This window comes from Osmerus mordax, chromosome 1 (assembly GCF_038355195.1).
Source record: "Osmerus mordax isolate fOsmMor3 chromosome 1, fOsmMor3.pri, whole genome shotgun sequence".
Taxonomy (NCBI): Eukaryota; Metazoa; Chordata; class Actinopteri; order Osmeriformes; family Osmeridae; genus Osmerus; species Osmerus mordax.
The window spans coordinates 19,082,682-19,099,643 of record NC_090050.1 but is presented as its reverse complement, the minus strand read 5'-3'; the positions used below and the strand labels follow the sequence as shown (position 1 = coordinate 19,099,643).

Below are 16,962 nucleotides of genomic sequence, written 5' to 3'. Positions count from 1 at the left end.
ACTGTCCTGACCCACACCTACCCATCCTTGACCCCCCCCCCCCCCCCCCCCCCCCATCACCATAGAGACGATCCTCTCCATTCAGGAAAGAGAAGTTTACAGACTGTTCAAGAGGCAGAACCCTCGCAGAGCAGCTACTATTTATACAGCACTAAAGTGTATTGATAACAATAAAATGAGTCAGATATTTGTGCCTGTCATACTGCTGTGTGAGGTGTTGTATTTGAACACCAGAGGACAGTAAAGACTATGGTAAATACCTGGCCTGAACAAGCTCATTATTCAGGTCAGACCCATACCTTTTACAATAGGATACACCACAAAAGTTGGGACTGAAGTCTGAAACCTGTTTGGTTTAGTGGGCGTGGACAAACTGTATCCTGCTCTTGCAGTGGCCTGACTGGATGGCTGGAACTTTCAAGATTAGGGTGTGTTTTTCATAGCAAGCGGTAATAGAGGGATGCAGACGTACTTTGTCAGTAAATTACTTTGCAAAACTGTCAGTAGGTCATCTAATCGTCAAGATGAGATTGCGAGGTGAGATCACCATGTTTGATATAATAAACTGTTAGGATGTAATTAGTGTGTCTGTAATATGTGTCTCATGGTTTACAGATCTTTTATATGGTGCTACTGTCATCATCGTCACCCTCCTAGTATGGCGGATCTCTGTCAACTCTTTCCACATACAGGAGAGAGCAAGGGACATTCAACGCATTTTCAGTAAGCTTGAATTTTCAGTTATCATTGTTCAAGTATTTTATTGTAAGATGCACAGGGTCAGACTGGGCACTGAAATACTTAGGACGAGACAACGCAAAGCAACCTGGCATAACATGACATATAAGAACTCAGAACAAGTTTACACATATAACAAGTTAACATATAATATAATAAACCTCCAAAATATAAAAAAGAATAAATAATAGAGTAGTATTCTACACCTTAGTATTCCATCGGTACCATTCGTTTCTGTGTCCTCGCTCACACTCCTTGCTCTACAAACACCTTTCCCTGGCCTCGGATCCCCTGAGCGGTGGCAGGGCTCAGGTTCCCTCCTTTTACAGGCGTAGATTTGTAACAATTCTCATAATGTCCGTGTAACTGACAATTCCACCCAAGCCTGTAAATAAAATACATGGGGAGAGAACTACCAGTAGCTACATCATTCTCTGCATCCATTTCTGCCGCAGCAGTCAATGTCTCTTCGTCATCTTAATCATCATCCTTTGATGAAAAGCATGTATGGCGGATCTCTGTCAACTCTTTCCACATACAGGAGAGAGCAAGGGACATTCAACGCATTTTCAGTAAGCTTGAATTTTCAGTTATCATTGTTCAAGTATTTTATTGTAAGATGCACAGGGTCAGACTGGGCACTGAAATACTTAGGACGAGACAACGCAAAGCAACCTGGCATAACATGACATATAAGAACTCAGAACAAGTTTACACATATAACAAGTTAACATATAATATAATAAACCTCCAAAATATAAAAAAGAATAAATAATAGAGTAGTATTCTACACCTATAATACACATAATATCCTATACTAACCTAGAGACAAGTAGGGTACAATTAGTGCAATATTGTGGATTGTGCAACCAGTAGCTTAAGTGACAGTGTGTAAAGTGACTAGTGTGAGTGTGTCGACAGTGTATAAATATCCATATCAGTGTTCATTCAGAAGCCTAGTGGCCCTTGGAAAGAAACTGTAGTCCAGTCTGCATGTGCGAGACCGAATGCTTCAGTATCGCCTGCCAGAAGGCAATGGGGTAAAAAGACTGAAGGATGGGTGGTAACAGTCTCATTCTTGTCCTTGTCCTGCTTCACTGTTGGGCTGTAATTTCATTATGATTTTCATTCATTTAAGGTGTTCATGAGATATCCAGGGTCTCTACCAGTAAGTGTGCATATTTGTTATTTATGCATTGTTTTTTTATATTCATGTGGAAACAACAGTCATTTCAGTTATTTGTCACTGTGTTATACATCAGCTACACCTGCAGCCTCCCCAAAATGCAAGCTTTCCAAGGTCTGTCCCATCGACCATTTTGCATTTCAAATCACAAGTGGAGCAGCTGACGTTGTCGGACCACAGATCTGTTTTGAGGGTAAAATGTATGTCTTCATAATAAAAAGGATACATTTAGCTGTATAATTATGTGTATAAGTTAAATAGTTGTGTTTATATAATATAATGTGACCCCTTTCTATATATATATTTACAATTACACCAAATATATCACTTGCCGATAATAGTGGAACATTTGATGCTAATTTGTTGCAAATTATTTTTTACTTTATCTTCCTGGTCGTTTCTTCATAGTGTGATGAGTGGAGTGATTAACAATGTGGGACCTGGAATTAACATGGTGGTGGTGAATGGTAAGTATACATCAGCTTATGCATATGTACACACATACATACACAAACTTTCCCACTTATCCTATAGGCACAGAACAAAGGTCAACTGCTTGGTGAAAAACTGTCAAATATTGACAACAGCAGGGGGGTATTCCAGAAAGTAGGTTAAGCAACATAACCAGGTAAGTTAACACCAGCTGATTCACAATGTTGCAGCAACCTACTGCCAATTTTGCTACAACGCTTGGTGTCAGCTGGGGAGTTAACTTACCCAGGTATGTCACATGACCTGCTTTCTGGAATACCCCCCAGGTTCTACAGATTGGAAATCCAATGCACTATTGTAATTGATGTTGCTACTTGAATACTATAGCTGTCTGTGTATGTTATGTCTAGGTGAGAATGGGACTGTTGAGAAGTTTTCCTACCTTAATATGCTCATTGGAAGTAAGTAAAAGTAAAAATAACTATAACAATTTAAATTCTTAGCAATTTAATTAGCTCTTATTTTTATATAATGCTTTTTTTTAAGAACCTGAAGATATCCTGGCATTCTTGAAAGATATTAAGCCTGGAATGATTGTTTTGGTCGCGTCATTTGATGATGTGACAACAAAGTATGTAAAAAATAAATTTAAACTTTCAATTTGTCACTATAACTTTTTGCATGCACTGTACAGTACAACAACTTTCTCTTCCTGGTCAATTCTCCTCTCCAGGTTGACAGACGAAATGAGGGAAATATTTGATGCACTCGGGAGCACCATGATCAAGTCTATTAAACACAGAGATAGCTGGGTCTTTGCTGGGGGTGCTGGAACAAATGAGAAAAGTCCATTTGAAAAGGTTGGCCCCAATGTTTTTATTTACCCACCATCTTCATGGGGTCTGTGAGTGTGTCTAATACCTGTCTATAACCGTACAGCGTGATTTGTCTCTCACTGGTCAGGTTGCTGTAAGTGATCCGACGAGCAACATTTATGAGGGCTGGCCAGAGGTTGTTGAGATTGGAGGCTGCTTTCCCAGGAAGATCTGACACACTGTAATCCCAGAGGATCTCAGGGAGGCATCTGAGCATCTATTACTAAGGTGGAATAGATTTTTTGAAGGATCCCTCAAAGGAGTTTTAACTTCAATAGAAAAATATTTGAAAACATTTGTTGGGTTACCCTTAAATGAGGCAAACTGGGTTTTCCGTTCCACAAAGAGAGGTAACGAAAACTTTTGGTCAGTGTCCATGGTAACTTACTCTGTGAACCTAACATACCAGCTAGCAGGTTTTTCATGACAAACTCTGCATTTCTACCTATACATCCCACTTTCTGAGCATGAGTTGACAGACATGGGGTGTCCTTTCCTGGCTCAGCCGACCGATCTCGGACAAAATGTAATTTGCTTATACGTCGGGAGAGGATTATAAAACCGCGATTTGATGTAGCCTACTTTAATTCCCTGATGAATACCTAAGTTAACGTTACCGTTTCCGTCACACTCCGTAATTTATTTTAGCAACATTCTCAGCCCTTACATTGCTAATGTTAGGTAGGCTACACACCGCGGACCTGCACTCAGAACCAACCAAATGCTTTTTGGCACTGAAATAAAGACCAAATCATTGAAATGTAATTTGTTCTTCTTCATTGCCTACAAATACAAATTAACAACGAGTAGGCTATTTATATAGGCTATTGTTCCTACAATTAACATTATTCACATCACCTGTGACCATGCACCCACCTGTAACTGGTGTTCCAGCAAATCTATTTCAAGATTAGCCTTTATTCTTCTGCCCTAAATAGGCCTACACATCTCTAGATCTGTTCCACATGCAGAATTCACCCTTAAATAAACATCTACAGCATCCATGCTCTGTTCAACAGGAGCAGAATGTGCAAATCGTTTTTTATATTCATTATTCTTGTTACGACCCCCAGTCTATGGCATTCTGTGTTTGTGTTTTGTGTGTTGTTTGTGTGTGTTCCCTGCTGTGCTGTCTGTTTCCCCATAGGTGGCGCAAATCATCTCAGCCAGTCAACACCTATGCATGACTCCTCCCCTCCATAATCCGGTTCACCTGGTTCCTGTCATACACCATCCTTCCACCAGTATATATAGTGCCATTCTGTGTTTTTTAAGGGGGGGAATAAGTCGTTGGCTTTTTGTAGCAGTGTGTTGTGTGTGGGTAAGGCCTACATGTGTTTGTACTGTTTTTGGATTCCCCTCTGTGTTGACTATTGTCCTTGTGAAGAGTTTTCTTTTGTCTTGTTGTGTTGGTTTGTTTGTAGTGTTAAGTGTGGTTCAGAACAGTTTTCTTCTTTTGTTAAGGGGCTGGGGAGTAGTTAGAGCTTCCCCGGGGTATACATCACCCGTAGGGATTAATCACTGTATATATACACCAGCTAGACCTGGGCAGACCACTCCTGTATTTTTGGTTAGGACACCTCATTCGTGTGTCAGTTGCTTTGTGTTTAGCTTTGGGAACTGTATGTTGATTTCTTTTCTTTGGTCCTGTCCAGCCGTCCCCTTGTCCCTGATTATTTTTATTACCGTTTCTGTTATTGACTATACCGTGGCGGCAAAATAAAGCCTTAGTATTCCATCGGTACCATTCGTTTCTGTGTCCTCGCTCACACTCCTTGCTCTACAAACACCTTTCCCTGGCCTCGGATCCCCTGAGCGGTGGCAGGGCTCAGGTTCCCTCCTTTTACAGGCGTAGATTTGTAACAATTCTCATAATGTCCGTGTAACTGACAATTCCACCCAAGCCTGTAAATAAAATACATGGGGAGAGAACTACCAGTAGCTACATCATTCTCTGCATCCATTTCTGCCGCAGCAGTCAATGTCTCTTCGTCATCTTAATCATCATCCTTTGATGAAAAGCATTCTGTTGGGGGGAAACGGCTACTACGAAGTTGAAATGGGCACCAATTGATATTTACTTCGCATCGTCAAATATGATTAAAACCAAGGTGACGTCGAGGCTACAATCACGAGTGTAGCCTAAGCAAAATATGTCTTACCTGTTCGTAGTATGTTTTTATATTTAATATAACATTGAACATGTTATTTTCTTAAATCCACCACTTTTTCTCCTGTAATATTAACGGACAGTGGGATTAAATGTTCAATGTATGGACTGTAAGAAAGTCTGGTGGGATCAGCCAATAAGAGACCGTCTAAGTTCATCAGTTAGAATCTTTAGAAAATAACGGTTGGTTGTATTGCTTATGCTCGTAGTCAATAATCTTTGGTTTAGAAAAGAGTGCGTTCATGACTAAAGTTGTTCGTTTTGTTGTCCTGTGATAGTTTAACCATATTTAATTCTATAGTTTATATTCTCGGATCATTGTATGTGGAATGTTAAGTTTCGTTTTCAACAGCGATCGGAATTCATTGATATTGTAATAAATGTGGGTTTGTTCGTGGAGCAGGAAATTACTGCCAAGTATGTCAGGCTGGAAGAACACAAGTACAAGCTTGTAACAATATAAAAAAGGTCTTTATTAGGTATATATTACATTTAAGGAAGTTGGGCTCTCCCTGGACCACACTCCACCCTCCCCAATCCGGTGAAAGCACGGCACTCTCAGAGCTGGGCCAAACCCCCAGTAGACACCCCAACGTCACTGCACTCTCAAAGCTGGGCCACACCCCAACGCCACTGCACTCTGGCACTCACTGGAACACACACCTATGCTACGTCACACGTGTATAGGGGAGACCCAACTACCCACTATGGACGGTGCACTGCTCCTCGCACCCTGTTCTCTCCCACCGCCAGGTAATTTAATAAAGCTATTTAAAATGGACAAGACAAGTCAATAATTGGATACTTAGCCGCCGCTTGGCGAGACCCTCCCCCGGGGTCTGAGCTTGGGCGTCGTACACTCTCCGGGCTGAATGTGTTAGCTGGACGCGTTGTCGGCTTAAAAGTCGTTGCGGTCAGGTCGTCAATTAGCAACGGAGCACTCTCCTACTTTCCCCGCCCTATAGCTGCTACAGGAGGCAAATACTCCTCCCATCCTGCCACAGGAACACTAACCCCTCTCACTCACTGACTTCGTCGCCAGCAGCCCTTGTGACTGCGAACGCTCGCCACCCGTCTCCCAGAATGCTCACGCTCCGACCAGCCTACCTCTGTCTCGGCCCAGTCCCCCTTTTAACCCCTCCTCTATACCCCCTATAATCAGTCACACCTGCAACCACTAATTAAATGAGCCCGCAGCTCATTGGGTGTGCTTTGCCTACCTCTAGCAGAACATTAGTTTAGCAGCTCGTTAACTTCTGGGAGATAGCTAAGCTAACTGCTTTACTGCAAGGCAGCTGCAGAAACGTCACAAGCAAAGAGGCCAGGGTGATAACTATTTACTAATTTTACTTTGTGATATGACACACAATTGTGACGTGTAATGTACAATATAAGCTGATTTTATTAAGGAAGTACATCTACTTTCGGAAACAGTAGTCTACTATGTCACTGAAGTATTAGCATCATGACATTAGCCTCTGTTGCCCGGGCAACACATACTACAGTGGTCTATGACATAGACATATCTATGATGCATCTGTTTTCAATCGTTAACATAAACATTCCTCACAAATACATTTTCGTTGTAGGATTTATTATGACATTACATTACAAGTAAACGATTTGTGGGTGAAATTATCATTACCTGTGGTTTCAAACCAGTGTTGCTCACTGAAACGCTGTAGCCTACGCGAGACACAGCTGTTTAGGAAGTCAAACGGCGACAGAACATGTTCGGCACTCTCCTTACTGAAATCAAAAATCTATGTAACTACTAACCTTAACTTCATTGCCACAGCCTAAACTTTGTCAATCTGTTCATGAAAATAATTAATTTCAGCCTAAACCGTACAACGGAACGTTACATCGAATTCAACCAACGCAATCGCTACCAAGACGAACACAGCAGTAGTCTAGTACTGTACTGTAGTCAGTAGTAGAATTTACCGGGGCAGCTTCTCCACACAGGGCTATATCGCATTTTGCGTTGTTACTGACTGATCGCTACCAGTGAGCTTTTTATGAATGAGCGATTTTCCACTAAATAAATGTCAAGCTTATTTACGTTTTTGGGGGCATATTTTCAGTTAGCAGATGGTACTGTTCGAATCACGATTCCATCTTCTACTGCTTCTAATGCTTTTAAATCTATGTAATCTTTATAAATAATAAGTATGCATTTTTATATAAAATATACAGAAATATCAGTTGTAAAAATGTCATTCAAAACGGACCCCTGTGCAACCGACGCAAGCAAGCACACCCTACAATTTCCCCAGAAATTGTACCCTCTAGTTTCCATTACAATATAATGTCAATAGGCTAATATTGGTTTAATATTCTGTCATATGCTGCCGGGAGCATGATCGTAGTCTAATTGTTTTACTAGTGCGTTCTGTGTTGTTTCAGCACCACTCTCATTTCACGCATGTAAGAAACTCCGTTTAATAAATCAGCAAAAGAAAGCAGTGTGCAGAGTTGTGTTCTGACAGACACACCGGGAGCGAACACAACGCATCAACCAGCTGCATACATATAGTCTTAATTTCTCACCTACAGACTGGCTATTACATTCAAATGTATGCATTGACTCGGCAGTTTGTCTCCCACGCCAATTGTACGCTGCTACAGCCGTGTTGCTATTTTCCGGAATATGTGCTCAGATTGACCATAAACACGAAATAAAACTTATATCTGAAGTGTGGTGAAGTAGGACAACGTTTTTTGTCGCCGGGTGCCATGGTGGATCCTAGTATAGGAGCTCCATTGATGTTGGCTTTTAATAGTGTCATGTCCGTACTTAACTCAGAGTTGAGGTACTCCGAGTTGAGTTAACAAATGCAAATCGCTTTTCTGGAACTGAAAAGTCTGAGTTTCCCATTTTAGACTAACACAACTCAGAGTTCAGGGTGAGGCTCAACCCTAACCCTATTCCAGGCTACCTGGAATAGCCTCAACAAGCTCGTTATTCAAGTCAAACCCATATCCTTTTCCAAAGGCTACACCACACATGTTGTGACTGAATGCTGAAATCAGTTTTGTTTAGTGGGCGTGGGGAAATTGTATGCTGTTGAGCCGGTCTGACAGGATGGCAGAAATTGTCAAGACTTCGGTGTTTTTCGATGCAGACGTACTTTGTCATTAAATGACATTGCAAACCTCATAGTAGGTCATCTAATCGTCAAGATGAGATTGCGAGGTGAGATCAGCATGTTTGATATAATAAACTGTTAGGATGTAATTATTATATATAATTAGTGTGTCTATGTAATATGTGTCTCATGGTTTACAGGTCTTGTATATGCGGCTGCTGTCATCCTCCTCATCCTCCTAGTATGGCGGATCTCTGACCAACATTCCCACATACATGAGCGAGCAAGGGACATTCAACACATTTTCAGTAAGCTTGAGTTCAGTTATCATTGTCCTTGTCCTGCTTCACTGTTGGGCTGTAATGTCATTGTGATTTTCATTCATTTAAGTTGTTTGTAGGGGTTAAATATTGGCCAAACAACCCAAACTAATTCCCCTATGGTTTAAAGGAAGATGGGAAACTGAACAGTATATTAACATGAACCAAATAATGCCAATACAAATATAATTATAGTTCTTTGACTCAATGGGTTAAATCAGAGCAAGAATGGTCAAAGTAAGGTTAAATGAAATATACAGGTAATAACATTGCAAATGAATGAAATCAATTACAAGGCAAACATGTTACATTACATTTAGTCATTTAGCAGACGCTCTAATCCAGAGCGACTTACAGTAAGTACAGGGACATTCCCCCGAGGCAAGTAGGGTGAAGTGCCTTGCCCAAGGACACAAATCATTTTGCATGGCTAAGAATCGAACCTGCAACCTTCAGATTGATAGTCAGATTCCCTAACCGCTCAGCCATCTGACCCCAAAATGAAGGTTAACTCTTACCTACGCTACTATAATTATTGTAAATCTGAGAGGCAGCAAGAGGTGAGCAAGGAGAATGAGTACAAGGACAAGCCAGAGCTGAGGAGAAGGTCTCAGGAGATCAAGAATCCTCAGAACAACAAGTTACACCATGGGGTGTGAGAGCCATCAAGTTGAGATCCTGTAGAGCAGCTCCATACTTTAGCATATGAGAGGTGGGGGCAGGTATAATATAATATAATAATACACATAATATCCTATACTAACCTAGAGACAAGTAGGGTACAATTAGTGCAATTTTGCTGATTGTGCAACCAGTAGCTAAAGTGACAGTGTGTAAAGTGACAAGTGTGAGTGTGTCGACAGTGTATCAATATCCATATCAGTGTTCATTCAGAAGCCTGATGGCCCTTGGAAAGAAACCGTAGTCCAGTCTGCGCGTGCAAGACCGAATGCTTTGGCATCCTCTGGGATGGGTGGTAACAGTCTCAGTCTTGTCCTTGTCCTGCTTCACTGTTGGGCTGTAATTTCATTATGATTTTCATTCATTTAAGGTGTTCATGAGATATCCTGGGTCCCTACCAGTAAGTGTGCATATTTGTTATTTATGCATTGTTATATTCATGTGGAAACAACAGTTCAGTTATTTTTCACTGTGTTATACATCAGCTACACCTGCAGCCTCCCCAAAATGCAAGCTTTCCAAGGTCTGTCCCATCGACCATTTTGCATTTCAAATCACAAGTGGAGCAGCTGATGTTGTCGGGCCAAAGATCTGTTTTGAGGGTAAAATGTATGTGTATTCATAATAATAAGGATACATTTAGCTGTATAATTATGTGTATAAGTTAAATTGTTGTGTTTCTATACTAGAATATGACCCCTTTCTATATATATAGATTTACAACTACACCCAATATATCACTTGCCGATAAGAGTGGAACATTTGATGCTAATTTGTTGCAAATTATGTTTTACTTTATCTTCCTGGTCTTTTCTTCATAGTGTGATGAGTGGAGTGATTAACAATGTGGGACATGGGCTTAACATAGTGGTGGTGAATGGTAAATATACATCAGCTTATATGCATGCATATGTACACACATACCTACACAAACATCCAGAAACACTGACAAGCACAGAACAAATGACAATTGCTTGGTGAAAAACTGTAAAACACATTTCACACAACAGGTTCTACAGATTGGAAATTCAATGCACTACTGTAATTCATGTTGCTACTTGAATATTATACCTGTCTGTTTATGTTATTTTCCCTCATTCAATTTATCTAGGTGAAAATGGGACTGTTGAGAAATGTGCCTACCTTAATATGATCATTGGAAGTAAGTAAAAACAATAAAATAACAATAACAATTTAAATTCTTAGCAAATTAATAAGTTATTATTTTTACATAATGCCTTTTTTTTAAGAACCTGAAGATATCCTGGCATACTTGAAAGATATTAAGCCTGGAATGATTGTTTTGGCGGCGTCATTTCATGATGTGGCAAAAATGTATGTAAATGTAAAACTTTCAGTTCATCACTATAACCTTTTGCATGCACTGTACAGTACAACAACTTTCTCTTCCTGGTCAATTCTCCTCTCCAGGTTGACAGACGAAATGAGGGAAATATTTGACGCACTCGGGAGCACCATGATCAAGTCTATTAAACACAGAGATAGCTGGGTCTTTGCTGGGGGTGCTGGAACAAATGAGAAAAGTCCATTTGAAAAGGTTGGCCCCAATGTTTTTATTTACCCACCATCTTCATTGAGTCTGTGAGTGTGTCTAATAACTGTCTATAACTGTACAGCATGATTTGTCTCCTACTGGTCAGGTTGCTGTAAGTGATCCGAAGAGCAACATTTATGAGGGCTGGCCAGATGTTGCTAAGATTGGAGGCTGCTTTCCCAGGAAGATCTGAGACACTGAAATCCCAGAGAACCTCAGGGAGGCATCTGAGCATCTATTAACACGGTGGAATAGATCTTTTGAGAAATCCCTCAAAAGAGTTTGAACTTGAATTGAAAAATAGCTTTTCGCTGTAATATTTAGCAAAAGGTTCCCCACAAAGTGTTGTCTTGAGAATATGATTAATAAAATAATTCATAAAAGAAAATCCTCTATCCTTGATCTATATCAATACATTATTTTTTTATTGTTTACTAAGTTTAAGCATGTGTATGTGAGGATGGGGGTAACTTAGAGAGATTTAGTCTGTAACAATGCTGCCTTGTGATTCTTCTATAGGTTTAGGGATGCATCCTGACCTCAAATGTATCTTTGGCCGATCAACCTCCCTTGAGCTGGTAACTGCGTTTGGTTAATGCTTCATAGCTTCTCCTTTGTGAACTTGATTGTACCAAAGATGGTTGTAGATCCCTGACTGCTCTTTTGGAGGAGCCTGGAGACCCTCTCTGCTCAGAGTTGTGATCTTCCCTCTGCCAGCCTGCTGCTCCATCACCATCAATTTGTCTAATCTGCCTTGGGCCCCCCTTAAGCCCCTGCAAATGCGGGAACACTTGTTACACATGAACAGGTGGTCAAGAGGGCTCTTTTATGTTATTCCACTTAACTTATCTCCAACCTCTTTCTCGTCTTTTTTTCTCCTCTCTCTCTTCATCTCTTATCCTCTCAAACTCTCATCCCCTTCACCCCAGTATAATTATCTCCTTTTCTTTTTTTTCCCACCTCCTCTCCACTTCTCTCAACCATCCACCTCTTGTTTTCTCACTTAGGGGCTCTCTCATGCTGGGTTAGGGTTAGTCATGCTGTTGGCTGGAAACAAGAACAACTTTGGATTTGTTTCAGTTGTCTGTTGTTTTCAGGGTTAATGTGTGGAAACCCCAGATAGAGGGCCCTCTAAGATCCTGATGTCCCACATTAGAGGAGTGTACTGTAGCACTGTCATTGGGTCTGGAGGGCTGCATTCCTTTCTCTTTTCTCTCAACTGTGAGGGTTGTCAAACTTTTCAGCTCCTCTTACTCTGATTACGGATCTAAACTCATGGGAGTCACCTATGGAAAGAAGGTAAGACCTTTGTTTCCTTTCACATTCATTCATTTCTTTTTGATGTGCACTTCTGTAACATCTCTTAGTTCTTAGCTTATTCTTAGCTAAGATTAATTTAAATTGTTAGGTGACTTTAGGTGACGCACAACTTATTATTGTGCGTTCTATTAAATTTTTCTAATTTAAATATGGTTAATAAGTATAGTAGCTCATATCGGTTTGGACTATTTATTTATTACATTATGTAGTGTATATGTTAACCTATATTACATAATGTAGGTTTGTATGGGCTGTAGGGGTTGTCAAGGCGAGCAGGACCAAATCATTCCATCAGGACCAATACCTCACGCCACAAAAACAGTTTCTTCCCTTCCGCTGTTGGCCTCTTCAACAAGGCCAAGGGACCACACTGACTCTAATGACTTCCTGCTTAAAACACACTGCTTTTTGCACTGCATTACAAAATTGTATCTAGTACATTTGTATTTTTTGTATTTTTGTATTTTTATATTGTAAATTACGGCAACTTATATTTTATTTTATTGTATATTTTATTTAATTCTAATTCCACTTAGTACTGATAGTTTATGTACCCTTAGTATAGATAGTCCACATATTTAAATTTTAGGTCCCTATATGTTTATTGTATGCACCTTCCTGCCAATGCAAATTCCTTGTCTGTGCAAACTTTCATGGCATTCTGATTCTGATTCATAGTACCTGTACTTGTTACAAATGTCAAATTAACTTAAAAACTCTTAGTTCATGTGGTGAGCTTGCAATTTCGTGCAGCAGTGACATGCATGATAACATGGTGGAAAGGCTCTCAAATATGCAAACCAGTGTTGGATGAATAAAAAAAGGAAAAAGGAAACATTTGAAAGAAAATGTAGAAGCTGATAGATTTAACATACGTTGGTACAAATTGACAATTGTTACACATTGAGTTTACTTTCAAATTTTGCTGATGAGTTACTTTCTGGTGGTTTGGATATATGTGGGTATGTTAACTGTCAAATAATAAAGAGCAACAAACATATTAAAATAAGTAGCTCTACATGTTTACCAGAGTGGTCAAACTAAAACAATCAGGATTAATGAAGCATCCTTCTTTCATCTAACCTGTTCTGGTTCAGACAAACAGTTAGTCACTTTGACAGTGGTAAAATATTGCGATATTCTGACAGCAATAGCAAGATAAGGTATTGTTTGTTAGATGTCATAACAGGAGAATATTCCCCGCAGTTTAATGTGTTTACCCTTTCATGTCACATTAATGACTCCCCACACAGCTACTCACATCTACTCAGAGAGATTAGCCAATCAGCAGGAATTCCACTTCATTAACGAAAGAGCAGCCGGAAAAGATGCCATTAGACTAGCTCAAGCTGATTAAACACAACACTCTCCCTTCATTGACCAGCATTTCAGTATGACCTCGACTACTGAAAAAGCTTCAGACCAAAGTTAGATCATAACATTATTATGACCCATAATGACTTAGTTTTTAATGCCATTACACTAGTCAACAACTAGATTTAATTTCTTAATGCTGCATTATTAAACAGAATGAGCTGTCACAATGCAACAAATGCTTAGATAATGTTGTGTTTGGTTGCATTAAAAACCAGATGCACACAAGATTAGATTTGTTAAACTCTCTTTTTAGTTTATTTGCCTAGTCCAACCACTGCACTGACATTTTACTCTGAGAGCATATTGTAGTTCTTAATTGGTGAGAGTTCTAGGTACCCCAGATTGCAGTGATGGAGCTGTACAGTAGGGGTATAACTGTTGTTTGTAGCAGCCAGGAATTAATGAGGTGGCAGCCCTCCAGTTAGCTAGTGAGGCCTCTCGGTCTACTGAAGATACAGGGCTGCAGTTGGCCCTGGTCTGTCTTCATCACAATACAGCCTTGTGCTCCTTCAACCCTGATCTCACACAAAGAACTTTTGTTGAATTAGCTGGCAGATTTTGAGAGAATCATGCCATGTAAATATTTATAATAAACATTCTAAAATCATTCATATGTAATATTGTAGTTTTACAAGAAAACATTTGACACGTTACATTGGCAACATCTTGTCCCTATTCCTATAATGTATTCATTTTGCCATGTGGTTACTGTGAGTTTGAGCTAAACTGGTGAGTTATGACTTGACATGATAACCTTCACAGTCTCTCAGCTCATGTTCTCTTACCTATTAACAGAGAGAACACAATCCCCAGCATGCATCTACGGGGAGTTGGACACACGTGAAAGGACCAGGTAAGAAAATAATCAGGAATCTAAGATCAGATAAAGCACAATATGCAAAGTCTGCGAAACATGTTAGTCTGGTTTTTCAGAGGGGGTTGTCAGGAGACAGGGTCATGTGTTTTAACTTTGTTGTGCCCAGGATCATCCTATATCAGTATTCCTTTTTGCTTGACTACTATTTTTTGATTACATTTTTTACGAATATTCCCTTGTGTCCTTTGCCCATAGATTCAAAAGGGCCATACATAGTAGTGGCGTTGTGTAACTTGACCTCTCCTTTCTTATACATATGTGAAAAATAATGGTTTTATGTTTTCCTGGAGCTGATCTCAAGGACCCCTTCTGCTTCACCAAAAACAAATTATGACAATTATTTCATTTATGCAGTAAATATTATACTGATTAGCAAGTATTGTGTTGTTTTATTTAGTCATTCCAATGATATCTACTTCACAGTCCATTATATTGGCACACTGTATTTGTGCACTGACACTTTGTAACTAAATCAGTTCATACATGTTTTGTGTGTTGCTCAGTCTACTGTGCCCTGCAGAGGGAGGAGGATGGACAAAAAGGTGGAGAAGACCTGGGTCTGAGTCAGGAACAGGTCCAGTCAGGTGACATGCAGACACTTCCTTCACAGCCATATGACCAGGAAGAGATCAGTGATCTAATCATTCCCAAAAAACTCATCAACCCTGTCAAAGTGTCCAAGAATCATCAGGAGCTTCATAAGGAATTAAAAATGACCTATAAGAGGTATGCACACAGGTTTGTTTTACTATTCTAGTTTAGGGCCGACAATTCACTCCCATTCAAAACCCTGTTATCTCTAACCCCTAATCCTAACCCTAACCTTAGCCCTTAATGTCATTCTAACCCCCTAAAAATAACACTCGAAGGTGTGACGCCCCACTAGGTCCATTATTCTCAATTTACGATCTTTTGGGGGACTTGAGTCCTCTACAAGGACAGTTAAACAGGACCACACATACACATAATCCCACACGAGTTTCAAGTTTTATCATCAGGTGCACAGAACAACACAAGATCAGACTGTGCACTGAAATTTTTGTGACAAGACAGCGCAAGCAACCTAACATAAGATATAAGTACTAAGAACATAGATTACATCTATGATAAGATCAAATAAAATAGAATAAAATTCAAATAAAATAATAGTAATAAACATCCTAATATACAAAAATAAGTATGCAATACACATTATACACTAATACACATAATGACCTACTGTATACTGAATTTATAGACCTATACTAACCTACAACACGACCTCTACTAGCCTAAGACAAGACCTATACTAACCTAAGCCATACACACATAGACACTCACGCCAAAAAGGCCTGACCCTGACCATTCACATTCTTTATCAGAACTGTGTGTCCAGAGGGGAAGCCAGAGCTCCAACGTGTCCTGGAGAAGAGGAACTGGGAACAAGGGAGGAAACAGAAGAGAGAAGAGGAAGCAAAGAGAAACACGTCCCCTTTTCACCAGGAACTTCTCAAGAGGCAACAGAGGCTGGAGGAGGTAAAATGGACAAAACCTTCCGTCACTTCTAGCTCTGGTACAGCAATAATCTCATCCATTTAGCTCTGAGTGCTCAGTTCATACAAAAGATATCAGTGTTACGAGCCTGAGTCATGTAGACTATGGCAAGGTCAGCCACATTTACACACATATTATGTACCCAAATGCTCTTTAACATATGATTGTATGTTCATGAATAAGACCAAACCATTCGCAATATTACATGGCTAGCTTCTACACAGTGCACATTTACAGTATCTCAGGCCTGATTCCAGTTTTTCCTCCCAGCTGGAGAGAGAACTAGGTCTGCAGCAGAATGGGCAAGACAGTTCACCTGAGTTCATCAGGGTCAGAGAGAGCCTGAGAAGAACCACCATACTGGACGCTGGAGAGAAGAAGGTCTAAAAGGAAGGAACCTACTTTTGTGCATTCAACTGAAATAATAGGTCAAGCTTGCCCTTGAGACCTATGGATGGAGGGTGTGGCTGTAGGTGGATGTCTGCGGTTTGGCAGGTTCACTGTGTGTGTGTGTGTGTGTGTGTGTGTGTGTGTGTGTGTGTGTGTGTGTGTGTGTGTGTGTGTGTGTGTGTGTGTGTGTGAGAGAGAGAGAGAGAGAGAGAGAGAGAGGGCATGGTGCAGAACAGTACCTCCCTAAGAAAACACAGGATTCAACTTCCACTCCATAGAGGCAAACCTATACTTGTTATTTAACCCATGGAAGGTTGTCAATTATACATGTGGTGAATGAATGTAATGAAAGTGTAGAGAACCTACTGTAGGAGAGAAAGGGGAGATAGAAGTCTAACTCTTGTGAGTCTTTAGTC

At 40.1% G+C, this 16,962-nt stretch overlaps 3 protein-coding genes across 5 annotated transcripts; all 3 read left to right on the top strand.

Moving 5' to 3' along the window:
* The first annotated feature begins 409 nt into the window (after window positions 1-409).
* On the top strand, window positions 410-4,963 carry LOC136945547 (protein FAM3C-like). 3 transcript variants are annotated; one of them, XR_010876837.1, is made up of 11 exons: window positions 410-537; window positions 616-723; window positions 1,680-1,778; window positions 1,877-1,906; window positions 2,001-2,124; window positions 2,333-2,391; window positions 2,767-2,817; window positions 2,903-2,987; window positions 3,090-3,216; window positions 3,320-3,459; window positions 4,379-4,963. XR_010876837.1 is itself a non-coding variant. In XM_067239435.1 (10 exons), the coding sequence occupies exons 1-10, from the start codon at window positions 525-527 to the stop codon at window positions 3,404-3,406; spliced, it is 783 nt and encodes a 260-aa protein (XP_067095536.1). In that variant the 5' UTR covers window positions 410-524; the 3' UTR covers window positions 3,407-4,963. The 3 variants fall into 3 exon arrangements, 2 of the variants coding, with proteins under 2 accessions (XP_067095536.1, XP_067095549.1); XM_067239435.1 differs by having other exon boundaries at window positions 3,320-4,963; XM_067239448.1 differs by lacking the exon at window positions 1,680-1,778 and having other exon boundaries at window positions 3,320-4,963.
* A 3,563-nt stretch (window positions 4,964-8,526) lies between these two features.
* LOC136945561 (protein FAM3C-like) lies at window positions 8,527-11,532 on the top strand. Its single transcript, XM_067239460.1, has 9 exons — window positions 8,527-8,600; window positions 8,694-8,801; window positions 9,865-9,894; window positions 9,980-10,103; window positions 10,316-10,374; window positions 10,606-10,656; window positions 10,745-10,829; window positions 10,926-11,052; window positions 11,156-11,532. The coding sequence occupies exons 1-9, from the start codon at window positions 8,588-8,590 to the stop codon at window positions 11,240-11,242; spliced, it is 684 nt and encodes a 227-aa protein (XP_067095561.1). The 5' UTR covers window positions 8,527-8,587; the 3' UTR covers window positions 11,243-11,532.
* Window positions 11,533-12,324: 792 nt separating this feature from the next.
* Window positions 12,325-16,543, top strand: LOC136945570 (protein FAM107B). Its single transcript, XM_067239473.1, has 5 exons — window positions 12,325-12,348; window positions 14,542-14,599; window positions 15,127-15,349; window positions 15,985-16,138; window positions 16,427-16,543. The coding sequence occupies exons 1-5, from the start codon at window positions 12,325-12,327 to the stop codon at window positions 16,541-16,543; spliced, it is 576 nt and encodes a 191-aa protein (XP_067095574.1).
* The last annotated feature ends 419 nt before the right edge of the window (window positions 16,544-16,962 follow it).